The 26,785-nt window shown below is 44.8% G+C and overlaps 1 protein-coding gene across 1 annotated transcript in view; it reads right to left on the reverse strand.

Annotated features, from left to right (window-relative positions):
- SUPT6H (SPT6 homolog, histone chaperone and transcription elongation factor) overlaps positions 1–26,785 on the reverse strand; it is a 100,276-nt gene that overhangs the window by 6,368 nt on the left and 67,123 nt on the right. The window contains exons 17-31 of the mRNA XM_082246655.1: positions 19,134–19,329; positions 17,175–17,314; positions 16,956–17,073; positions 16,796–16,872; positions 16,100–16,235; positions 15,108–15,245; positions 14,847–15,014; positions 12,394–12,521; positions 10,950–11,157; positions 10,721–10,868; positions 10,429–10,571; positions 10,193–10,333; positions 9,913–10,108; positions 8,705–8,943; positions 7,940–8,053 (exon numbers count right to left, since the gene is read on the reverse strand). Of these exons, the coding sequence (XP_082102781.1) occupies positions 7,940–8,053; positions 8,705–8,943; positions 9,913–10,108; positions 10,193–10,333; positions 10,429–10,571; positions 10,721–10,868; positions 10,950–11,157; positions 12,394–12,521; positions 14,847–15,014; positions 15,108–15,245; positions 16,100–16,235; positions 16,796–16,872; positions 16,956–17,073; positions 17,175–17,314; positions 19,134–19,329 (2,290 nt within the window). The remainder of the gene's footprint in view (positions 1–7,939; positions 8,054–8,704; positions 8,944–9,912; positions 10,109–10,192; positions 10,334–10,428; positions 10,572–10,720; positions 10,869–10,949; positions 11,158–12,393; positions 12,522–14,846; positions 15,015–15,107; positions 15,246–16,099; positions 16,236–16,795; positions 16,873–16,955; positions 17,074–17,174; positions 17,315–19,133; positions 19,330–26,785) is intronic.

Raw genomic sequence — 26,785 nt, forward strand, 5'->3', positions numbered from 1 at the left:
ATTGTGGCTAACAACATGCAGAATATGCTTGAAGAAAAATTACAATTTTGATTTCCCTGTAAATTCCATATACTGGACAGGACATCACATGTAGGCACAGACCATGGGTGATATGCTGTTAACTTCAGGTGATTGGACACTAGCAAAAGCTTTGCTGGGAGCTCCCCCCCCCCCACCATCATATAATGCCACCTCTGATGGCGTAGCAAGAAATGACGAGAAACAGAAAGGATGGTTGGAACCAGTGTTTTGTACTGTACTCTGAGTTAGTTAAAACTTCCATTATTTTAATTGTACAGGACAAACGATGTGCAGTAATAGAATGACTGAGGGATGTCCCCAAGCAATGAGGGGTGGACAACAATAAAAACAGGTCCACAAGGTAACAAGGGTCAATGGACACCAAAACACTTAGAATATATCAACAAATGCCTGGAACTTGAAGTAGGTATGAAAATAAGACCAGGGGTCTGCTTTGCAGACCTGCAAAATGGATGACTGATGCAGAAAGGCCCAAGAAATACCAACAAATCGGGCGGAATGGGTCCTGATAAGGTATGGGAAAACCTTTTCCTTGTGGGGATAAGCTCTTTAAATTAGCTGCCTGAGCCACCTAGCTATGGTGGAAGAGTATGCAGGATGTCCCCTCTTGAGACGTACAAGATGGACAAAAATGTGATTGTTGACTTACCGTAAAATCAATTTCTCTGATGCTGATTGACAGACACAGCCCCTGATCTTCTTAACCATTGGGTTATACTGCCCCCTACAGGAGTAGACACTAGGCAGAAAAAAAAAAAAATCTGTGGCTTTGCCTATGGGAAATCCCAGGGGGTAAACTCCCGCTCTCTGCTATAGATACGCAGTTTTGTTACAAGCAGTGTCAGAAGAATCTCATTTTCTCTTTCGTTCATTGACGGACACAGCTCCTGATCTTCTTAACCATTGGGACGTCCCAAAGCAGTGTTAAACATGAGGGGTGGGAACAGCCAAAAAGAAATTCCCAAGGCTAACTATAACCAACCAAGTAAACAGTAGCTCAACCAAAACTGGAGCTCACCTGATAAACACACCCTCAAAGAGGACAAGGTCCTCTAAACAGCAGCCTGCAAAACCTTGTGGCCAAAAGGAAGCATCCGCAGATGCCAACACATCCACTTTATAGAACTTTGTGAAAGTATGCATCGACGACCAGATGGTTGCCATGCAAACCTGAGTCACTGACGCCTGATGACGGAATAGGCCTGAATCGCCATCTCTCTGATCCATCTGGAAATGATCAATGGTCGCAGAGGAAGCGGACAACCCTTTCCGAGGCCCATCCGTAAGCACAAATAGTCTGACTTCCTAAAAGACTTCGTAGCTACCAGGTACACCCTAATTGCCCGAACCACATCCAAGGCATGCAAAGCAGTTTCCTTTGGATGTTTAGTCCTGGGGCACAGGGCAGGCAACACAATGTCTTCATTCAAATGAAGGTCAGAGACCACCTTAGGAAAGAATGACGGACAGGGGCAAAGCACCACCTCATCCTTGTCAATCACTATTAAAAAGGTAAACAACAGGATAACACTGCCAGTTTAATTGAAATGAAAATCAGAGAATCTTTGGAAGGAACGACCAAATAAGGTGGACAGGAAAACACCAATTCCGACACACTGCGTGCAAGACTATGCCTAGCAACTCGCTTAGGGACCCCAAGGGGATGCTTTGGTCGTCCCCACTCTTTAGTGAAAATTCTGTCAAAATAGGAGGGGAACAGAACACACAACTTTAAGTCTCAAGCACAAATATAATCAGTGCGTCCACCAGCGCCTTTTCATGCGCGGTTGCAGAAGTGGAGTAATCCTCCTCATTATCTGAGGATTCAGGGCGTGTGGTCGGAGACACTTTATTTCAATCCGTCGCTCAAAAACCACCTTCACCCGGGACACAAAAGACTCCAGGACTGCCGTCAGTGCATCGATGGGTGGGTGGATGGATGAATGGGACCTGGTGGGCCCCGCAGCCCCAGAGAGGGGATCAGGTGGGGAGATGCGCTCCAAAGACTCCATGAGTCACCAGGGGACCCCACAAAAAATGGTGTAAAAACACTGCTAAGGGACAACCCCCACCGCGGTCGCCAGTAACAGAGCACCCATTCGGCACTCAGAAGAGAGGGAGAAGATCCCACCAGACTCCCCACCCAGCAGAAACCAGGCACCTAGGAGAATCTGCACTGCATGTGCGGCGATCAGGAAAAAAAAAAGATCCAGGAGTCAGCAACAGGGGATGAGGAGGGGCTCCCACCGCCGAAATCGCTGCCCAGAGGGCTCCACTGTCATGGCCGCCGCTATTTTCAATGGCAAACCACCGCAAAATGGCTGCTGTGCATTGAGCACACAGGCTACAAGGAAATGGTGGCATCACAAGGCTCCCAGGGACCCAGGAGGGATACGGAGGGGCTTCATAAACTGGCTTAGGCAGGAGGGGGGGGGGGGGCTGGCAGCCGATCGCCTGGTCACTGGCGGAGCACCCCCCAGCCAGCACAGAACCCTGCCCCAACCCTAGGCGGTGGACCAGCCCCAGCGAAGAAGGGGGCGGATAAGGGGGCAGATGGGGGTGGGGATGATATGGCCCACAGGGACCACCAGACCAATGAAAGGGGTGCCTAACGGGAAGGATGAAACTCAGGGGTCCGACCGTCCCATGGAGGGGCCCACGTCCACCTCAAAACTCTCCAGGAGGGGGGGAGGGGGGTGGGGGGGAGAACAGTTACTTGCCATATCAGGAACCAGGCAGGCACCGCTCCAGCAGACAACCTCCTCTCCATCAAAATGAGGGGGCAGTCAGCCAGGAGGAACACCGACTCGGGCCGAGACCCGGTCGTATGCAACCTCGCGAGGCTCAACTCACAGGCCAGTCCCCGTCCGGTGAGGCTGTTGTAGCCAACCTAGTGCGGAGCTGAGGTTTGCACATGCCCGCTGGCCAGACTGGGGTGAACACTGGATCCAGATTATCCAGTCCGGCTGTGGATTGTAGATCTCACAGGAAAAAAAAAAAAAAGAAGAAAAAAAAAAAAAAAAGAAGAAAAAAAAAAAAAATCCATCTAAAAAGAAAAAATTGCTAGGACCAGAGATCCCAGCGAGGAACCAGGCAGGAAAAAAAAAAAAGGATTTTTGCACCGTAAAATCAATTTCTCTGATGTTCATTGACAAACATGTTCTTGACCATTGGGACATCCCAAAGCAGTGTCAAATATAAGGGGAGGGAAACAGCAAAAAAATTCCCAAGGCTACACATTAGCCAACCAGACAATAGGAGCTCAACCAAACTGCAGTCCACCTAAAAAAAACAATACACCCTCAAAGAGGATCAGGTTCTATTAAACCGCTGCCTGCAAAACCTTGTGGCCAAAGGAAGGATCCGGAGATGCCAACACATCCACTTTATAAAACTTTGAAAGCGCCCTCGTAACCTGACCCCTAATGGAATAGGCCTGAACCACCGTCTGTCTGATCCATCTGGAAATGGTTGCAGAGGAAGCGGACAACCCTTTGCGAGGTACATCCATGAGCACAAATAGAGAGCCTGACTTCCTGAAAGACTCCGTAGCTTCTAGGTACACCCTAATGACCCAGACCACATCCAAGGCATGCAAGGCAATTTCCTTTGGATGTTTAGGCCTGGGATACAGGGAAAAACAAAATGTCTTTATTCAAATGAAAGTCATAGACCACCTTAGGAAGGAATGATGGACAGGGACGAAGCACCACCTTATCCTTGTCGATCACTATTAAAAGGTAAACGACAGGATAACACCTCCAGTTCCGACACCCTACGTGCAGACAGTGATACCCACCAAAAAAGGCCACCTTTTGGAACAGCTTAAGCAAGGGAATCTCCCGAATATTTTCAAAGGGAGGCTTCTGGAGAGCTGAAAGCACCAAATGAAGATGCTGGAGGAACCAAGTGTCAGACACCCTGAAGATAAGTACGCACCAGGGAGTGTGTGGCCAAAAGGTCAATGGAAAAAGACCGCCAAGGCCGATACCTGCCCCTAAATGGTACTCAAGGCCAAGTTCTGTTAAACCCCCTGTTGAAGGAAGGTTAAGACCCGAGTCACGAGGAGGAGCGAGGCTGGACCCCAAAAGACTCACACCACGCAATGTACATCTTCCACTTATGATGGAAGATTTTCCTAGTAGATTTCCTAGCTTTTAACAACGTAGGAATCACCACAGACTCAGACAAAACTATATCCTCTAGCACCAGGCGTTCAACAGCTAAGCCGTCATCGCCAGCGCCTGTAAAGCAGGATGCAAAATTGGTCCTTGGGACAGCAGATCTTCCCTGAGAGGGAGCTTCTAAGGAACGTTGGCGACCAGCCGCATTAGATTGATGTACCAGACTCGGCGCCACTAAGATGACCAGAATCCCTTCTGCCTTGATCCTGCATAGGAGTCTGGGCAGAAGCTTGAGAGGAGGGAAGGCATAAATCAGCCGATACTGGCCCCATGGGACCACACCTGTGTCATCTGCCAGGGGATCCCCTGACCGAGCCACAAACCTCTGCACCTTTCTGTTGAGCTGAGACGCCAACCGATCCACCTTGGGGGCACCCCACCGGAGACACAGCTGCTGAAATACCTCCAGATGAAGGGACCACTCCCCTTGGTCCAATGCCTGCCAACTGAAGTAATCTGCCTGCCAATTTTCCACCCCGGGAATGTGTACAGCGGAGAGGGCTGGAACGAACCGTTCTGCCCACCTTAGAATGCCAGCTACCTTCAGAGTCGCCAGGGCGCTTCTTGTGCCCCCTTGGTGATTGACATAAGCCACGGCCGTGGTATTGTCCGCTTGAATGCGCACTGGACAACCCTGAAGACGATCCGTCCAATGATCCAGACACCGTCTGTTTGCTCTGAGTTCCAAGACATTGATCGGTAGTCTGGACTCTTCCAATGTCCAGATCCCCTGAGCAGAATTCTTGTTGAGGACGCCTACCCAGCCGGACAGACTGGCATTCGTGGTGACCACTTTTCAATACAAGGGGAGGGAGGATTTTCCCAGCCGAAGCGCAAAGCCACCATATGGTGGACACCATCAGGCACAGCACCCGCATGCAAGTCCGGAGGGATGACCATTTGTTGGACAGCAGGAGGAGAATTACAGCCTGCAATATCTGGAATTTGTCCAGAGGAAGGAGCACTCTGGCTTCAGCCGAGTCCAGAGTCAGACCCAAAATAGTCCAGCTTCATGGAAGGAACCAGGGTAGACTTCTGAAAATTCAGAACACAGCCAAACTTCCGCAGAGTTTGTATTGTGATCTCCAGGTTCTCCACCAGAGCAGAGGGCGACTCTGCATGCAGAAGGAGATTGTCTAAGTAGCTTGATACCGCAATCCCCTGTTGGCGTAGCAAGGCTAGCAATGGAGCCAACAATTTGTGAAGACCCGAGGAGCGAAGACGAGACCAAAGGGTAACGCCACAAACTGATAATGCTCCTCTACCACAGCAAAGAGGAGAAAACGCTGGTGACTGGCATATATTGGAATGTGAAGGTAGGCATCTTTGATATCTATATGGGCGAGGAAATCCCCGACGCAGAGATGCCACCACCATTGGAATGGATTCCATTCTGATGTCTGTACCCGCATAAAGCAGTCTAGCGCCTTGAGGTCCAGGATTGGACGCACTTTGCCTTCCTTCCTGGGGACTGGGAACAGGTTTGAATAAAAACCCTGAAAACATTCCAAAGTCAGAACCGGAACAATCACCCCTTGAAGGAACAGGTCTTGTACCGCCCCTGTAACCGGTCTGGGGACATGCGCAGGTTGGAAGAAAAAAACCTTGCCGGCGGACAAGAGCGAAACTCGATCTTGTAGCTGGACGGCATGACTTTGTGGACCCATTTGTCTTGCCACCAGTGAAGCGAAGTCCACAGGTCTGGAAACCAGCGAATACGTCCCCCCACCCCTTATACGGGTGAGGGCGCACCTTCATGCTTCTGGGGAAGCCCGCGCTCAACCTGCCAGACCAGGTTCATCTGGATCCACCAGAGGAGGCCCTGAAAGGCTCTGAGCCATTGTCAATTTCCCATTAGTAGCCTGTGGAAGAAAGGTACTCTTCCCCCCCTGTGAGACCTTTAATGATGTCATTCAGGGTAGCACCAAACAGGCGATCTCCTTGAAAAGGGAAGATCAGTCAAGGCCCTTTTAGAAGTCTGGTCCGCAGACCAGCATTTGAGCCAAAAGACATGCCGAAGGACCACCGCCAAAACAGAGGTGAGCCATCAAGGGTGCAAAGTCCAAAGAGGTATCCCAGATAAACTGCAGCCCCTGGACCAGCTGGTCCGCCAGCTCAGCAAAAGGCAGGAGGGAGCTGTTCTTCCTCCAGGTCACGGAGTAGGAGCTTAGCCCACTTGGTCAGAGTTTGCGACACTATGGCAATGGTAATTACCGGCCTCATTACCGAATCAGCTAAGGTATACAAAATGCAGGCCACAGCCTCCGCCTCCAGGTAAGCCAGAGCCTTAAAGGCTGGGGACTCTCCAACCGAAATCATGGTTGCCTTGTTTAATCTGGAAACCGGGGGGGCCACCACCGGTGGCATAGTAAACTTCTTAAGGAGGGACTCCTCATAGGGGTAACAGCTAGTAAAGCGCTTAGGAACCCCTCGGAGATGCTTTGGTCGGCCCCACTCTTTGGCGACAATTCTGTCAAAATAGGCAGGAAAGTTTGCCGCTCTGGATGGCTTTTGAGTGCCAAAGTGTACCTGCGCTTCCGTCGCAGCTTCAGCTGCATCCTCCATCTTCAGGGTCTCACACACAGATACAATCAGTGCATCAACCAGCTCCTTCTGGTACGCGGACGTGGAGGAATCATCCTCACTATCAGAGGATTCCAGGCATGTGGTTGCAGACCAAGCAGAGTGACCCACATCCGAATCAGATTCAGAATCTGAAATTAGGTGGGGGGTCCATTTTGCTAGCCCGTCGCTCGCAAGCCGCCTCCACCCGGGACACAAGGGACTCCAGGACCGCTGTCAGTGTGTTGACGGATGAATGATTGGGACCCAGAGGGCCCCGCAGCCTCAGAGGGGATCAGGTCGCGAAACGTGCTCCAAAGACTCCATGAGTCACCAGTGGGACCCCACAAAAAAGTGTAATGCACGGCTAAGGGACAACCCCCACCATGCTGGCAGCACCACCTGGTCGCAAGCAAACAGCAAGGAGCGATCCTCAGGAGAGAAGGAGAGGACCTCACCAGACTTACCACCCACTGACACAGGCACCTGCAACCACCAGAACAATCTGCACTATAAGTGCGGCGATCAGGAAGCCAAATGATCTAGGTGTCAGCACCAGGGGATAAGGAGGGGCTCCCACCACCAAAAACGCCGCCCAGAGGTTTCCACTGTCATGGCTGCCGCTATTTGCATTGGGAAAACACAAGAAAATGTCTGCCGGACTACACAAACATGGCATGGCCGCTGTGTATAGAAACACACAGGCTACAAACAAAATGGTGGCACCATGAGGCATACAGGGACCCAGAGAATAGGGGGACCAGGCCTTAAGACAGATCCAGGCAGGACAAAGGACACTGGCAGGGGCCCCCACACCAGGTACAGACCCCCCGCACTCAATCACTCGATCAGTCACCAGCTGTAGGCCCCCATAGCCATTAGCGTCCTGCCCCCACCCCCGGAACGTGGCCAGACCACCCAAAAAAAATACATTCCCAGTATATGTGGAGGGGGGGCAGGATGAGAGGGGGTGCCTGCGGGACATATCAACTCGCAGGGCCAGCCCCCATCCAGTGGGGCTTTGCCGGGGCGACCTGTGTTAATTTGAAAGACCTAGTATCATAAATATACCTACATTTGTTATGCAATTACCTTTACAATGCTTAGTCAGGAAATCAAAGATCCAAATTAAAATGTAAAGCCACACTAACCTTTTTATCTCCAGCATTGCAGTCCTGGTAATATTTGTGGTTTATAAGATCTCTTGCAAAAGATGCCATGGGCTGCACAAATCGAGCAATAATTTCATCTAAGTCTTCAAACTCCTATAGAAGACAGAAAAACGAAAAGATATTCAGCAAGGAGAGCGAGAGAGAGCGAAAGAGAGAAAGCATATAAACCTAAATGGTTGAATTCTAAACAACTACATATGCTTTGCAACAAGGTTTCACTCAAAAGCACAAAGAATCAACTCTGAGAGCAGTAGATTTAAGGCCTCTTACACACGATACTCCTGTTTGAGCATCTCCTCTTTCAGCCGTAAATTTGTCTTATTGAAATGCTCGCATTTTCACATCTTTTCACGCAAATGTATTCATGTTTTTTTTAAATATGCAAATTAGCATTTTTCAGATCAAGTAGGTTCGTGTGCGTTCATTTGTGCGCAATTGCGCGTATTTGTGCGTATTAAGCGTAAATTACTGTCCAAAAATGCAGATTTTTCTATTTTGTTCTTACTGAAGACTGAACGTCGCTCATTTACGCGCCTGTGTGCATAGGCACATTACAATGAATGGGCTGTATTTTAACTCAAAAAAAAAATATCTGTACTGAGCATTTTTAAGCTGCAGTGTGCAAGAGGCCTAACAGAGTGTGCTCACATGTGTCTGCAACAGTATGTATTGTATAAACCTAAACAAATTAAAGACATCTTAAAAGGTACCTTTATGGGTTACACACTGCTCATTTCCACATACCTCAGTGTTTATCCACAGCGTTGACCCCAGACTGAATGCGTTCTCCTTCCCTTCCTCTCGCACATCCACATGTTGGTAAATACCTTCGCTAACCTTCCATGTGACTGTTAGATGATTTTCCCCCTTACTGCTTGGTCGAATAATGACATCTCCCTGGTCCATTGTCTCCATCATCTTTTCAGCTTGCTTGAAGTTAATATTATGGAAAGAGGGATGTGCAATGACACGTTTTATGTAAGCTGAAAATGCACACATGCACTAATTAGTTGAGGGATACAGTTGGCAGATGACACTATTATCCTAAAAAAAAAAGCTGTTATGCAAGTACTCAACACAATAGTCATTAGCATAATCATTCAGTGTAGAAGAACACATTGAAAGCGGTTGACCCAAAAAGGGTGATGTGCAGACAATTAAGAAATTAACCACCACCAGAGATGAGTCAGCAAATCTTGCAGCAAGTTGTATACATTCATATGAAGGTGCCTGGAGATTACCATAAAGACAGAAAGCATTTGATTGCTGCTTTTTTTTTTTTTTTTCTTTTAACAAGTAATGGTTTAATACCTTTTTGCATAGGATTTCTGTATATTCATACACCCATAAAGAAACGCCACTAAGATCTGCTAGAAACTGATGACTGGATTTGGTTGGGTATTTCATGCACAAACTGTGCTGACAGCAAGCTCTAGGATATATGCTTGCTAGCAGGTCCATACAGTACTAGCAAGATATAGGACATGTTTTTCTGGACTCTATGCGGTTTTGGGAATTTTCCATCAGTCAGCTATTGAGATGAAAATTGTCATCTATTCATCTAAATCGTCTGTTATGAGCATGTAATGAATAAGCAACTACAACCAATTTACACATGTGGTAAACTGTGGCCCTCCAGATGTTGCAGAACTACAAGTCCCTCGAAGCATAGCAAGACTCCCAACAGCCACAAGCATGACTCCCAGAGGCAGAGGCATGATGGGACTTAAAGTTTTGCAACAGCTGGAGGGCCACAGTTTGCATATCCCTGGTATATAGTATACACTATAGTTTTGCTGTACCCCAGAATAAGAGACATAAGCACATATGGAAAAACTTGTAATAAAATACACACACAACCAATTACTGCCAGTCACATCCACAAGCTCAAGCTATGGCTTTCACATACACCAACTCTATTCCAGTGTGCTAGCAGCCAGGAGCTTACTCACTTGTACGCTGCTGTTTCTTTTTTAGCTCTTCATCCTGTTTGAGATGCGAAGCCTCTGTGTCAAAGTCATAGTAAGTGTCCTTGGGTAACTTCCACTCATTGTTTTTGTCCATCAAGTCTGAGGATCGGCATGTCATGTCCACACTAAACTTCTCAATGTTGATTTTCATTATCCGACAATGGACAGTCATGCCCACCTACATTGGAAAGAAATAGCCATATCAGGCTTACTCTTTAACTCAATCTATCATAGCCATCACAAAATAAGTCTTTCTACATACCTTTACTCTTTCTTCGGGCCGCTTAACTACTTTATCACTAATAAATTTTGTTGGAATGAAGCCAGTCACACCATTGTCTAGACGGGCTTTAACACCAATAGCCTGACCAGGGCAAGAGCCGCTGTCAAAATGATTCCATACCTAAAATAAAAATGAATAACCTAATTATCACAAACTAAGACTAATACCTGCATACATTACCTGTATTTTTTTTTTTTTTTTTTTAAACGACATACCTCACTAAGCTCTGGGAAATTATCTTGTTGGCAAAATGGACACTGCCAAAGTCCCGTCTCATCATTCCTGATAGCTTGGTCATAACTTTCTCCTTGAGGTCGTCTATGTGCAATACCAATAACACTGCAGGTGATCAATTTACCTGAAAAAAAAAAAAAAAGATCAATACAGCTCTGAAGCATGTCAGTTGGCTAGTGATTTTAAAACACAAGAAAATAATTTACTGAATGAAATCTTTCCAAATATACCATGTAGGATGAAATTTAGCAGGAAACAAAAAAGGAAAGTCACCTATATAGAACGTCTCTGGCGTTTCTTTGGTCAGCATGTTAAAGACCTCCTCAGGGTTAGGTGACCTATAAGTTGTTCGAAGGTCTTTGTACCTGCAGCTAAGCTCAGCTCGAATATCATACAATGTGATATGTTTATCACCATAACCCTGCAAGAGATAGAAGTTTATTTTTCGGGTTTAAAAACACTTTAAATGGGTGGAAAAAAAGTAAAAAAAATAAAATAGTACCTGTCTCTCAAGTTCTTCAGCGAATGCATCCAAGTCCAGATCCTTCAATCTCTCTGGATTTTCTAGAATCTCTTCTAGAGCTCCAGCAGGGTTGGCATCTTCAGCAGACTCATCATACTCTAAAGCATCAACTGCCATTTTGCGTGCCCATTCATAGGTTTCAGGGTGCACTCGCGAGCCATCCAATACTTCAATATAGGAATCCGTACTAGGTTGAGAAAATGCTACAATGTTAGGATGCTGGAGGAAATGTACTAATCCTTTACTAGATTATCGCAGTCCTAGATCAAAGAATTTAAATAGCTTTTCACATAAGCAATTGTGTTTGCAAAAGAAAAAATTCCCATTTAGTGGAAAAGGCAATCGGACTACTACTCTGAATCAAGTTGTCTGAATACATAGGAGAGCTCTCAAGACAGCCTAAATTGCAAAACCTTCACTGGTTCTAAAGGAATTAACAGACTGACGGCCCAAATGGTTCTAAAGGAATTAACAGACTGACGGCCCAAAAGCTATGAATAAGTTGTAAAACACTTGACTTCCTAAAGACATATGTTGTAGGTATGTTAACCTTGACACTGAGGAAGTTTTTTTCTATATATTGTTTATTCTAAGCAATTATACAACAGACGAAATAATGGTGGCTTTGTCGAAAGGACAAGTTGCAGAGTTAAAATAAATGGACCAGTAAAATAGAGGGTTCAGCTCTTACCTATTATATCTAAATGTAAGAACAAATCCTAATTTTGTCGTCATATTTCAGATTTTCCATGAGTGCTGATAATTGCAACAGTATTCCTTAGCTTAAATGTTAACTTTTTACTGAACGAGAATTCAAGACACTCCCCTTTTACAGTATAACTGAGTTGATGGTTATAAAAAGAAACTCTGATCTGTGAGCATGACAATAACCTGTTACAGGAATCCAACACAGGTGGACCGCTCAAGGTGAGGTATAACTCAGGTGCAGGTCGGATCCGCCATCCAGACAGGTAATAGATCATCAAGAAATGGTGACCGCACGCCGATGATTGAAATCAAAATTTAGGAGTATGTTTATTCTTCATCACAGGCATCAATACAAGACTGGTAAGACCCATGTCTTACCAGTCTTGTATTGATGACTGTGATGAAGAATAAACATACTCCTAAATTTTGATTTCAACCATCGGCGTGCGGTCACCGTTTCTTGATGATCAATAACCTGTTACAGTCAACGCTTCCATAGCCAGACAATCAAAGAATGTGCCAATTCAATCACCTGTGCAGCTTTGTACACACTGATCAAGAATGTTGTAACAGGTAACAGAAGAAGGCTGTAACAGGTATTATCCATTCTGTCAAATGCTCTGGCATTGTTTTACAGTACTTAAACAAAATGCAACTCAGCTACGGCTTATATCTAATTCAAAAAGCTTTGAGGTCAGAAAACGAAAATACAAACCTATCACCAAGAGAGTTTGTGTCTATCTTGATGAAACCGGCACAGTTGATAAAAACCTTGGGACCCATATGACACATTGTAACTAGCTGGGTACGATTTTCTAGACGTGTATTGTTTTGCTTGAGAATCTGAAAAAAGAAAAACTAATTTAGAGACCTAAAGACAGTGTACGTAAACAATTTCTCTTACCTGCTCAAAATTAAATGGAAAGCTATATGTAGATTTATGCTTACAGATAAATGGAAAAATATCTGTTGCTCCTGAAGAAGCAGGCTTTGCCCTGTGAAATGCGTTGAATGGAAATTTCTTCCATTATGCTTGTGACTGTAAATTAATAACTAGAACTATTTGTGTGGATATTTGTACAATATACGATGAGGACAAGCAAATGTGCATAAACTGTTCTAAGGGGTGACTTTAAATGACCTTTTGATACATTTTATAGTTCAACTGACCGCAGTGGTACCATGAAAGTCCTATTTGTTATTTTGGAAGGGGATTTTATATACACTATTTCCAGTTCATTACTCCTGGGATGTGGATCACAGTGATCACTGTTGACTATTTTTAGGGCTGGGTTAGATATCCACCAAATTATGGAATTTCTTCCTTGGCTTGCAATGATCATGGGTAATTCAAGACAATGAGCATGGTGGTTCTAAGATGTTGTACTGGAGGCATCTTGAATAAAATTGGGCAAACGGTATGACCTCAATGAAGGTTACCATGAGGCCTAGAACTTTCATGGAGAATTTGTGGGAGGTCACTTAACCTCAAATCACAAGCGTGGGCTCTAAGATAAAGAATTTCCTTTCTAGAAGGAAATCCTATGCTTGTCATGCTTCCAAGATCAGACCCAAGTATTTAAGGTGAAGAGAAGGCTGGAGAGAAGACTTTCTTTTCTTTTTTTAATTGACCATCTAAGTTGTCCTGTGGATGAGTCCTTCAGGAGAAAGCAGTCTAGATTACCTGGATGCCCTGAGATATAGGAAGGGCAAGGAGAGGTGCTAGGACCTTTGTTAATTTATTTTTTAGGAGAAGAGGACAGGCCAAAGGGCAGTGAGGCAATCAAAGTGCTTGCCACTGCAAAGAGTAGAAAGTGCTGATGAGTTGGATGAATGGGAACATGCAGATAAGAATCTTAAATGTTTACAATTGCTATGAAATCCCTTGTCTCAGAAAGACAGTTGCCAACTTAGCAGATTTAATTAAATTTTGGAATGTGAAGATATTTGAGGATAGATTTAAAGTACAGAATAGTACAAATACCCCCACTGGGCTTTGGATCCATGAACAGGTTTCAATAAAATCCTTTGAATTGGTCTTGTGTGGGTATTGGCACAACTATTCCCTGGGACAACAGATGGTTTAGGGCATTTTGAAAATCTGACTATACTTAAATAATCTTTGGATGATCTGAGAGAAGAAATCAGTAAGGGGGAAGAGTTTAACTATGTTGTACCCCCTTTAAACCACCAACTGAACCTACAGGTCTGGGACATATATGACCCAGAGAGGCAAACTGTAACAGATATCCCCCCCACTCTTAGGAGTAAGAGCAACCCTTCGCTGGGAAGAAAGCATTGGGGAAGGCTTGCTTGGCTTCGTGGCCAAAGTCTAGCGCCGAAAGTAGGGGCTGAACTTCAGTTTGGAAGCTGAAGACTGGGTAGAGCAATTGGCTGCTCTGTGTTTTGCAGTGGTAGAGGATCCTGAGAATGGGGGTTTGAGATCATGGGGATTTGAGTTTGCTGCGGAAGTAAACCCTTCCCTCTTCTGACATCTTTCATGAATTGGTCAAATGCCGCTTCAAACATATTCCTTGAAAATGCATATGTGTGAGGCATTCTTTACAGGCTGCTTCAGCTGTTCAGGCTTTTAGCCAAAAGATTCTGTGCATGTGAATGGAGATTAAAGCCATTCTGGAAATTTGTGTCATTACTTGTTCTAGGACATACGCACACAAAAGCAGAGGAGAAGGTAACTGCACTGTTAAAACATTATCCTAAAAACAGGGTCATGTTGGTTGGTCACTGCCCTAGTCCAGTTAGCTACAGTTTGACATACTGAAATTGCAGGGAGAGCTGGTTGCAGGGCTGGGCCTGCAAAGTAAAGAGCCTTTTGCAGAACCTAAAACATTTTATCTGTAGAATCTTTGAAAGAAGTTACAACTTTCAAAGCTGCACTAGAGAAAAAGACATCCATTCTCCTAGGACACTAGCAAGGGGGAGGGGTTTTATCACACCGGTCACTTTTTTTTTTTGTCAATGTCTAATTACTCCTGCGGGCAGCAGTATAACTTAAAATGTCTCTGAGTTCAGTTACTCAATGAAGGAGAAAGAATTAAAATTTTTCACAGAAGTGCATTTGATATTAAATGTGATGTCTCCACATGTGAACATATGGGAAGCATTAATAATTTCCCCTCTTTCTACACTGCCATGAATTATACTTGCCTTCAGTAAGTGAGTGCCTTTACGTGGTCCAAGGCCACACACATACTGGATCAGGGATTGTGTGTACGGGTGAGAAATAGCTCTGTTAACGTCCACTCCAACCTCATTTACTCTGTTGATGAACTCACAATAAAGGGCATTTAGCAGTTCCTCTTTCACTACCTGATCCTAAGAAGGGGGAAAAAAAAAATTTAAAGCGACAAATGTTGACATTCAAATTAAATAAAGATCAGCTAGACTGGAAGAAGAGGTAGAAGTTACCTGCAATGGGTGAAGTTTCAGACAAAGAATGTCATCATCAGTGCTGCAGACCTGGGAAAATTCAATCAGAGGATCCTGGATACGGCGAGCAATAGAAACGGCTTGGCGTAAAATTGGAGGATAGTCCCGGAAATCACTCTGAGAAAAAAAAAAAGTGCTTAAAATGAAACCTGAGTGCTGAGCCTAACCTCCTCCCACTGCGCCTTCCAAGGCCAGAGGCGTTTCCTGCAACTTCCCGATCATAATATGTGATTGGCTGTCACTGAATTCATGCGATTAGGGGCCCATTATTTTGGCTTTCGATTTTCAACAGTAACCAAGAGCAGTCAGCTAAAGCATGGCCTCAGCGCTAAGGCTGCAAGACTGATCAAGCTCCCAGCACAAAACATTGACCCTAGTTATATATACATATATGTAGCCGCACAGAATAAAGTCCTCCTCCATGCTGCCAGAGGAAAGGTGTTAAAACCTAATATGTTCTGTACTGAATATACAGAAAACAAAAACCTAAATTATGAGGAGCGTTTACAAGCGCTCGATTTATTCTCCCTAGAGAAGAGATGCCTGAGAGGGGACATGATAGCAATTTACAAATACCTCAACGGTAATCTCAGCATTGAAAAAAAAAAAAACTATTCAGACGCAAGGAGTGTAAGCGCACGATGCAATACAATGCAATTAGAGGAGAAGCGATTTAACCTCAGGCTACGCAAGGGTTTTTTTACAGTAAGAGTAATAAGATTGTGGAACTCTCTTCCCCAAATGGTAACTGCGGGGAGTATGGCTACTTTTGAAAGACTCTTGGACATACACATTTCCAAGATGAAAACATTCAGGGATATGGGAAATGAATACGTCCACACACACCTACACAGGTTGAACTGGATGTACTATTGTCTTTATTCATCCTCAACTAATAAGTAATGATTACCTTCAAGAAACCTAAAAGCAATCAAAATGTTTTTTCCTGATGTCCAAGGTTTCATACATACCTCTGATTTTTTACTGTTCATATACAAAACAGCTAGCTCATTGTCAACCATCTCCACCCCAATAGAAGACATCTGCTGTGCTTGCTCCAGCTCATGAACAATTCGTTTAACATCATCAATCATCATCTGTGCATCTCTGCAGAAAAATTAACTCCAGTTACAACAGAAGTTTTAAATTACACCTATAAATGTTCAAGCAATATCAGAATCCAGATGTCAAGCCTCTGGGTATCAAAATACAAAAAATGGCTAAGGCTGCACGTCAAGACTAGGTAGAGAAACATTCACAATGTGAAGAGATATGGTTTTGGCAAACCCTTGATAGAATAGCCCCACAAAAAGGCTCTCGCACAGTAAATGTCTGGAGTTTGGTTTTCTGGTGTAACACTGGTGAGAGCCAAGAGAAAAATACTGCATTCCAAAATGAACATTCCTAAACGGAACTATGGAATTTATGAATCTTAAGAAAACCTTTTCAGATGTCTTGCCTCCTAAGGCACCAATCTACAACAGAGCTTTCACTTCCAATACAGAGTGGTATAGTCCAGTAGAAAGAGCATATTCTTCTGCTTTTTGCTTAGTGTCGAATTGCCTAAGGCATACTGCAGCTAAAACTCCAGTGGTGTGTTGCCCCCTCCCGCCACAAATATTCATAGACATATGCCAACAGTAAATTTAAAAAGGAGGCAATCTTACCGATTCTCACTAGCAATAGCAACAACGTGAGGTTTCTTGCTAATCAAAAATTTTTTTAGGCTCTCCATGTCCTGAGCCTGCCAGATGTAAGAGATGCCAAAATTAGTCCACAATTTCTGCATGGTTTTAAATAAATAAATCCTAATTAGGTCAACACTACCTTCCGCTCTCTCTCCTCCTCCCTCCAAGCATTCTTCCGCTTTGTAAAGTATGGCAAGCGCAGGAAGTCAGTGACCTCACCTTCCCCATTAATTAGAGAGCAAAAAACAGGGTGGTCTCTGGAAAAAATACATAAAGGGTAAAGTAAAAGAGAAAAGGAAAATTAAAAAAAACGGGGAAAAGGGAACAAAAAACAGTTCTATTTATAAATATACAGTACCTTGCTGAAGAGAAAGCTATACCCAAAACACGGATTCCTTTCCCTTGGTTGTCCTCCATGAAATCATCATCCTCTTCCACTTGTTGATCTGGTCGATACGGGGCTACCTTCAACCAGTTGTACATTTTACGGCTACACGCCTGACAAAACAAATATAAAATATATTGACATTCATGCAGGTTAATCTCATTAATTTTTGGGGTGGCAAAGATGGTCATAGCCAGATCATGGAAGTCGGCAGTAAAACCTATAGATTTGGTACGGGCTAAACTGCCCTGGATTATGGTTAATGAACAGCTACCCGCAATACTGAACGACAAAGCTAAGCTGTTCGAGAAAAACCTGGAGCCCCTGGATTCGATATCCATCGGGAAACACCTGAGCTCACTTGGTTTAGATAGCGGTCTGGGTTGGAGGAGTTGGTGCATCCTTCTTTCTCTTCTATTCTTTCTAGTCCTTTCCGGTCTATCCCCTTTTTTCTGGGGAAGTTGCAAAGTCATCCCCTCTGATTGGAGTAGGTATGTAATTTGCCAGCGCATGAGACTGTGGAATGTGTATCCAGCTAACGGGATAAGATGTCTCCTGATGAGACTTAGTTGTGAAGGTCACCTTGTGCCTCAGCGGTTTACGGTCAAGATGAAGGGCCTAACTTAACCTTAGGCTTATTTACTTATTACTTTGTTACACCGCTATACACATTGGCTTTTTCCTTTCCTTCTTTTCCTCTTTTTCTCACAACTCTAGTGTTGGGACCAGTATTTTATTCTACTATATATCACCCCCCAGTATTATTACAGTCTACCCCATTACCCATTATGTTTTTGTACCGATTTTCCCATATGCCCCATCCTATGCCAGATTACCTCTGGCCTTGGGCTTAATATTGTACCTTATCAATACTTGGACTACCCCATTATTAATTATTTCCTTATTTACATCTTAATATAGCCCCTATGACCTTCAATGGGAATTCACTTATCTTATATGGACCCAGCGCCCAGGCCGTATGCGGAATCCTTGTTTTACTTTATTGTAAGTCCTATTCCACATTTTTGTATCCCTGACCCTCCTTTTTGGATGCTATACCAAATATTTTATATTTTCTAGAGATCGAAATTGCCTGCTCCTGAGGAAGTGAACTATGCTTCACAAAACGGCCTTTTCAACTGATAGTTATTGTACAAGCAAGCATCCAATAATTTCTATATTGCTTATTTGTTGGTATATTTTGTTAATCTATGTACCATTTATTATGATTGTATCATGTTATCCTTATGTATATTGTTTACATTCCCCGTTTTATTTTACAATACTCAATGTACAAATGTTTAAGTGCTATGGAATATTTTAATAAACACGTGATGATTTATCATATGGTCCTTTTTTGCTTACCAGCAGCTGTGTATGTATAACCAATACCTCATGTATGCACTGGCCACACCTCCTCAAAGTCCCACATTTTTAGCCTTGAATACTATGTGTTATTTTTTATGTATACACTAGGGATGGAGACTCCATTGCACAGGTCTCAATTAAAGTCCCAATTTCCTTTTCTTCCCCAATTGTCTTTTTCCCCCATACTCCCCCTTTTATTCCCTATTTCCACCTTTTGAAATTAACCTTAGGCTTGTTTAAGTTACCAAGTACCATGGTGATATATTTTATTTTTGTGTACGAGGCTAGACTCACCACAACCATGGACTTTAGTGGGTCCAGATATCCTTACCATATGTGATGTTATTTATCTTTGTAAGTTTATGGAGATATATGGCTTGGCATTACCCCCAATTTATCCTATAATGTGATTTATACCTTTCTCTTGTAAAATACTTTTCAATAAAAATGACTGGAAACTCAATTATACACAGTGGCCAATCATTTTCTTAGGTCAGATAATATTTAAAAACTGTAATAAAGCCTTATTTCTAGCATGACATAAAACCATGATTAGTCCCTCACCTTAATAACATATTCTTTGGCCTCCAGGAGAAGTTTACTTTTCAACTCTTTGCCCATTTGAGGGTAAACGAACTGCTTTAGGGCCCTTTCAATGGCGAGTGTGCGCTGCCTGTTCCACTCCTGAACCTGGTGACTGAACTCATCTCTGTAATAGAATTGCTTGATCTCCTCAAAATAGGTCTGCTCATTTCCAAAGCTGTGAAAAAAAACAAAAAAAAATTATATATTATATATATATATATATATATATATATATATATATATATATATATATATATATATATATTTTTTACTTTAGGCAATACAAATTAAAGAATTATATACGCTCTGTAGATAATGTGTTCAATTCACATGCTTTGATTAGATTCTTTTTCTACATATTTACACAGACAAAGCTGCCAAGCGGAAAAAAAAAAAAAAAACCTCAAAAACAAAAAATGTTGTTGTAGCTGCTCAAGCCAGTTCCTCCTTTACATTATTTATGACAGTGGTTCTGAATAATTCATATGCTACATCAACTCCGGGTGTATTGGATCAACTATATACTATACTTTTCCTTTTTTTTTCTCTTTAAGTGCCCTTGGGCAATTAGAAACTGGTGTTTCCCTGGTGACACAGGAGCCAACTGGTACACTTAGAACACAAGCCCCTTCTCGTTTGGGCAGCATCTCAGGACAGGCTGGTCCTAAACCCTTAAAGGTAGCAATAGGAATAAAGGGAAAGGGCAGAGGAGTTAGTAGATCATAAACTCCTTTGTTTAGGGGTGAGTTTGAATCTCACAATAGATTTGGCCCATTGGCACCACAGGATGCATACTACGATAAGGATAGGTAGATCCCAAAACATCTGACCAATAGATGTATAGGGAGCCACGTAATAACTACCAATACTGAAGGAAAAATGAAGGTAATTACCTCTATGAGGAGTCTGATGAATGTAGCTATAGGACACAACCGGCTAATAGAGAAGGTCAATACTTTAATTATAGGGTTAACAATAACCACACTAATAATGGGATTTTTTGACTTACCGTAAAATACATTTCCCTGATGTTCATTGATGGACACAGCTCCAGATCTTCTTAACCATTGGGTTATACTGCCCCCTACAGGAGTAGGACAGAAAAAAAGTCTGGCTACGCCTATGGGCAGTCCTAGGGGGTATATAACCCCCCCTCTGATAAAGGCCTTCAGTTTTGTTACAAGCAGTGTCAGAAGAATTACAACTCCACAGAGGGGGGGGGGGCGGGGGGTGCTGTGTCCATCAACGAACATCAGAGAAATGGATTTTAAGGCAAGTCAAAAATCCCATTTTCTCTTTCGTTCATTGACGGACACAGCTCCCATATTCTTAACCATTTGGACGTCCCAAAGCACTGTTAAACATGAGAGGCGGGAACAGCGAAGAAAATTGCCAAGGCTAACTATAGCCAACCAGGTAAACAGGAGCTCAACAAAAACTGGAGCTCACCTGAAAAAAACAATACACCCTCAAAAGAGGACCAGGTCCTCTAAAACAGCAGCCTGCAAAATCTTGCTGCCAAAGGAAGCAGCCGCAGATGCCAGCACATCCACTTTATAGAATTTTGTGAAAGTGTGCACCAACGATTAGGTGGCCGCCTTGCAAACCTGTGTCACCGACGCCTGACGGAAGGCCAAGGAGGCATTGAACACCCGAGTAGAGAGCGCCTTGACAGGGAAAGGAATAGGCCTGAATCTAGTCTGAATAGGTCTGTCTGATCCATCTGGAAATGGTCGCAGAGGAAGCAGACAACCCTTTCCAAGGCCCATCCGTAAGCACAAATAGGGAGTCTGATTTCCTAAAAGACTCGTAGCTGCCAGGTACACCCTAATCACTCAGACCACATCCAAGGCATGCAAAGCAATTTCCTTCTGAAGGCAACACAATGTCTTCATTTAAATAAAAATCAAACACAACCTGAGGAGGGAAAGACTGACAAGGTTATCACTGTGAACCTCCCAGTAAGGTGGACAGTGCAACGCCGCCAATTCAGACACCCTGCGTGCAGAGGTGAAAGTCCTCAAAAAGGCCACGTTCTGGGACTGTAAGCAGGGGAATCTTCCGAAGGTTCTCAAAAGGAGGCTTCTGGGAGGACAGAGCACCAAATTGAGGTCCCAAGGTGGCAACAGAGACCGCACTGGAGGGGTCAAGTGCCTAACTCCTTGAAGAAAAGTATGCACCAAAGAGTATGTGGCCAAGGGCTGTTGAAAGAAGACCACTAAGGCCGACACCTGACCCCTGATAGTACAAGGCCAGTTTCTGCTCAAGAGGCAGAGGAACACAGCCACCATATCAGGGACTCTTTCATTCCTCAGGTGAGCCGGATTGGATTGTCCAGAGACTGCAGATTCTTGTCCCATTTGGTCAGAATCTCCCTTGCAGGGACCTCGTATGGAACTGTGCAAATGGAACTGCCTCAAAAGGTAGACACCATAAGGCCAAGCACCCGCATGGAAGTCCAGAGGGATTACCATCTGCTGTACAGCAGGAGACGAATTGCAGCCTGCAGTTTCTGGAGTTTGTCCAGAGGAAGGAGCACTCTGGCTAAGGCCAAGTCCAGAGTCAGACCCAGATAGTCCAGCTTTGTGGATGGAACCAGAGCAGACTTCTGAAAATTCAGAATCAAGCCAAACACCCTCAAGCTCGTATGGTGATTTCCAGGTTTTCCACCAGAGCAGTAGGAAACTCCGCTCGCAGAAGGAGGTCATCCAAGTGGCCCAGTACCGAGATCCCCCATTGGCATAACAACGCTAGCACCGGGCCAACACTTTTTTGCTAGCCCGTCGCCCAAAAGTCACCTCCACCCAGGACACAAAGGACTCCAGGACCGCAGTCAGTGAATCGATGGATGGTTGAGACCCGAAGGGCCCCGAAGCCTCAGAGAGGGGATCAGGTGAGGAAACATGCTGCAAAGACTCCATGAGTCACCAGGGGGACCCCACAAAAAGTTTAAAACACTGCAAAGGGACAACTACCCTCGTGCTAGCAGCACCTCCCAGTCGCCAGACACAAAGCACACCAAGCAAACCTCAGCAGAGAGGCAGAGGACCCCACCAGACTCACCACCCAGCAGAAACAGGCACTTGCAGCCACCAGGATAATCTGCACTTCATGTACAGCGATCAGGAAGTGAAAAGATCCAGGAATCAGCACCAGGGGGATAAGGAGGGGCTCCCAGCACCAAAATCCCAGCTCACAGGGCTCCACAGTCATGGCCGCCATGGCAAACCACTGCAAAATGCTGGACTACACAAACATGGCCGCTGTGCATGGAGCACACAGGCTACAGCAAAAGGGCGGTGCCACGAGGCTCCCAGGGACCCAGGAGGGATCCCTAGGCCTCAAGGACAGGTCCAGGCACGAAGTGGAGCCCCCACCAGGTACACCTCCCCCTGCCCCCCCCCCCCCCCCACACACAAACACAACTGATTGTCCGGTCGCCGGTGCCCCCCCCCCCCTATCATAGTGCCCTGCCCCCACCCAGGAGGTGTAAATGAGAAACAAGCCTCTTCCCAATCCTCCTCAGCTAAATCTGGTATGATTTGTTGCCATTTAGATTGCACTATCAGTGGATTTTTGCTAATAGTGGCATTTAAAAGATAGGTATAGACTTTGGATAGGAGTCCTCCAGTACCTTGTGACTTTAATATGCCTATGAGCGGGTAATTAGAAAAATTTGAGACATTAGTTCCAAACTGAGCATGCAACGCGTGCCTAAATTGAAGGTGTTTGTAAAAGTTCATACGGGGGAGGTCAAGTTTCACTGTAATTCAACAAAAGATGAAAAAAACAGTGCCATTCTAGATATCCTCTAGGGTACTTAAACCTTTTCGTTTCTCAGAAAGAATAATCTGTGAAATGTAGCAGATGAGCAAACATGGGATTGTGCCAAGTAGGGAGTGTAACCTCAATGTCCCTAAATCCTACAACTCGCTTAGACTCTCTCCACATCGCTCCAGCCAAATTCAAAATCTGCAGGCGTACTTTGTCTAGGACTGTCTTTGGTGCTTCCAAAGCTATTAACAGATTATTCAATTAAAGGACATGCGCTAAATGTGACTCCACCGTAGGTAAAACAGGTGACAGCCAATCAGTTAAGTGTCGTAATTGTCTTGCTAAAAAATAGTAGTACAAATTCGGAAGTGCCAAACCAGCCTCCACTTTAGGCCTTCGCAAGGTGGAAAATGTAAGCTTTCTTCTATTCTGGGCCCATATAAAAAAAGAGCTAAACGGGGTGTCCAAGGTTTTAAAGTAGGACTTGGGCACTGGCATATGGAAAGATACATATAGACACTTCGGTAAAGGACCATTTTAAGGAGGTTCATTCTGCCCGCTACTGATAAAGAAGTGTAGCCGACATAAGTTTAGTCCTAACCACTCCCATCAGGGGATCTATATTAGCCTTTAACGTCTCAGATGAAGATAATGTAATTAATATTCACAAATATTTAAAAGGGGTGAGTTTTTAGATGGGTTACAGCGCCACTCTCTACAAATACCTGAGGTCGGAGAGGCATCAGAGAAGACTTTTCCCAATTAGTTTTTAGGCCCGAGTATGTACCGAAGAGGTCAATGATTTGCATTGCAGCACTTAATGACCCCAAGGGATCTCGTAGAGACAAAATTAGATCATCTGCAAACAATCCTATTACATCTGTTCTATCACCCAATGTAATTCCTTTTCACGAGAGGAGACTGCCGGAACTGCAAAGCCAAGGTCTCTATAGCCACCGCAAAAAGAATCAGTGACAAAGGACATCCCTGCCGAGTACCCCTATGAAGTGGAATGGATGTAGATAATAAGCCATTAACCAGAAGCTGGGAGATGGGGTTGGCATACATATTATAGAAACCCATTTTTGACATTTTTAACCAAACCCAAAATGATTGCAAAGCGGTTAAAAAAAGGGCCTTTCGATTGAACAGAAGGTATTGGCCGTGTCCAGGAGGCCAGGACACTAGATTCAGTCAGGTAATCTCCACGTTGGACAATACGTTATGTTCTACGAATATTAATAGGTAGACTTACCAGGCATAAAGCCAGTTTGGTCCGAGTGGATAATGCTCAAAATAGCAGAATTAAGTCTTGTAGCTCAAATTTTTGTAAGTATTTTGTAATCTAGGTTTAAAAGTGAAACTGGGCGATATGGGGCACAGTCAAAAGGGTCCTTATCGGGCTTCGGTATAAGTTCCACTGTGGCAGAATACATGGACGGTAGCAGTCTCCCCTCCTGAAATGCCTTGGAGTATATTTGCAGAAGGATCAGAGCTATTACCGGTATATCAATATATCTATTATAGACCTCAAGAGCCAATCCGTCTGGGCCAGATGCCTTCCCTACTGCCAAAGAAGCAAATCGCTTTGCAAACATCATCCTCCGTGATATCTGCATCTAAATGTGATACCTGCTCTTGTGCTAAGAGAGGAAATTGTAGGTGAGACAGATACATCTCAATATCCTGTTCGGTATGTGTGAGAGTGGTAGCGTACATGTCATTATAATAGGCATGGAAGCATTCAAGAATATCCTTCGCATTTCCTGCCTCAGTTCCATTAAGTCGGACTATTTTAGATACCGCTAAACTTGCGGTTTAGCCATATGAGCCAGTAGTTGGCTAGATTGATTTCCAAACTCAAAATTACTTTTGCTGTGCATAAAATGCTTTCCTTTTAGTACTAGTAGCTATAAGAGTTGAATATACCTGGGACACATATTCCCAATGTACACGATTAGTAACAGCGGGAGAGCCCAAATATGTCGTCTCTGCAGCCTGATAGGCCTGGATGAGATCTTGCTCTTTACTCGAGGATTTTTTAATAAATGAGATGGTGGATCTGAGGGCCCCCCTCAGGTATGCTTTTAGAGTGTCCCAGAAGATCAAATCCCTAGCTTCTCCATGTGCCTTCAGGAAAGCATGCAATTGATCTGGTATTCTATCGTTAAGACTCTATTAATGACAACCAAAAGGTTTGTACCCTCCATGGTAAAGGGTTGTACCCTCCATGGTCTGCGTAACCCCCCCCCCCCCGATCAAACATCAACAGTGAGAAAAAGTGGCGAGTGACCGGATACTCCCCTCGGGAGATACTTAATGTCAGAGACCTTAGGTAGAAGCCTATCATTGCCCAAAGCAAGATCAATTCTAGATAAAGTTGCTCTGCTGGGGATAGACCAGGAGAATGCACAGGTGCAAGGATTAAGGTTACACCACAAATTACACCACCAAAATTCTGCAAGAAGAGAACGTAAAAGCTGACATACTCTGAGGGGGGTCATCAAAGGGCCACATTGTCTATCTAGGGCTGGATTCAGAAGAAGGTTAAAATCTCCCATGCATAGTACATAGGCCTCTGGGTAAGATGCAGCAAACACCATTGTCTCCTTCCCCACCTGCATATTGGCAGGTGGGGGGATTGCAGACACCCATAAAGACAAAAGGTAGAGCGTGAATTTGAGCACGTATAAACACGTACCTCCCTAATGGGTCAGTTTTAACTTGTATGCATTCCCAAGGGACCACTCTATGTATTAATATAGATACCCCTCTGGAATATGAGGTGTGACATGAATGACAGGCGAGGCGCAGTACGTGGCTCGCTACATGGGATTGCGGCTGCCGCTGAAAAAAAAAAAAAATTAAATTGAACTTTAAGCCGTGCGCGGCGTGCATGGGTCTTTTAAGCGGGAGAAACGTGACTTCGCTTCAAGCGGGAAACGCGTGACCTTCTGGAAGCATCTGTCACGTGGTCTGAAAGGGCTATATAAATGGCTGCGTGAGGGCTCCAGGCTCAGTTTATTTAGTACGGTGTAGCAAGCTCCTCGGCTATAATACTGAGCTTTAATGCAGGAGTTTCATGAAGACACTCATGAGAAGAGTCCTGGAGAAGGCAGCGGAGGATGGCGGAGAAGAATGGCTGCGGAGATGCCTTGGCTTATCGGGCGAAGAGTCAGTAGAAGAACCGGTTGGAGCGCCTTTGAGGGAAGAAGAAGCGGAGTTGTGCCGGAGAGCGGAAGGAGGTCGGAGCAGGCCCGGGAACAGGAGAAGAGGATGGTGTAGATGGCGGCACGGCGGAGAGGACTGAAGCAGTCCCACCTCATCTCTCAAGCCCGCAGCGGAGCCATCTTCTATCAACAAGAAGAGTCAAGCGGAGCATACCACCCGCCGGCCAGCAGTGGAACCAGAGGCGTCCGGCCGGCATTCGGAGGAGGAGGGCCCCGCTAGGTCGGTGCGGCGCGGAGGAAGAAGGCTCCAGAAGAGGAGAAGAAAGGCCTCACCCTCCCTGGCACGTACCGTCGGCAGAAGGGAGAGCGCGCATGGTGAGTGACGGCCGTGGGCGGCCCCCAAATGTGGCTGGGCCTGGTTTTCCGCCAGGGCCCAGCCCTTTATTAAGGGATGCTGTGGTGCTCCCTCAGCAGGAGGAAGCTCCGCCCACCGCCCCTCCTAGGATAAAGGCCTCTGGGGAACAGCCCCTGTTTATGCCCGCTGCTGTCCAGCCCTCTCAGGATGGTGAGTTGCCTCAACATTATCTGCCAACTCCGCTGCTTGCAGCCATCTCTAGTATTAATGATATGTTGTCAGTCAGCATTCCACAGGTGTCTCCAGTGGTAAGAGTCGGGTCAGATCCAGTG

The sequence above is a fragment of the Pelophylax lessonae genome, assembly GCF_965119305.1.
Source record: "Pelophylax lessonae genome assembly, chromosome: 2".
Lineage (NCBI taxonomy): Eukaryota > Metazoa > Chordata > Amphibia > Anura > Ranidae > Pelophylax > Pelophylax lessonae.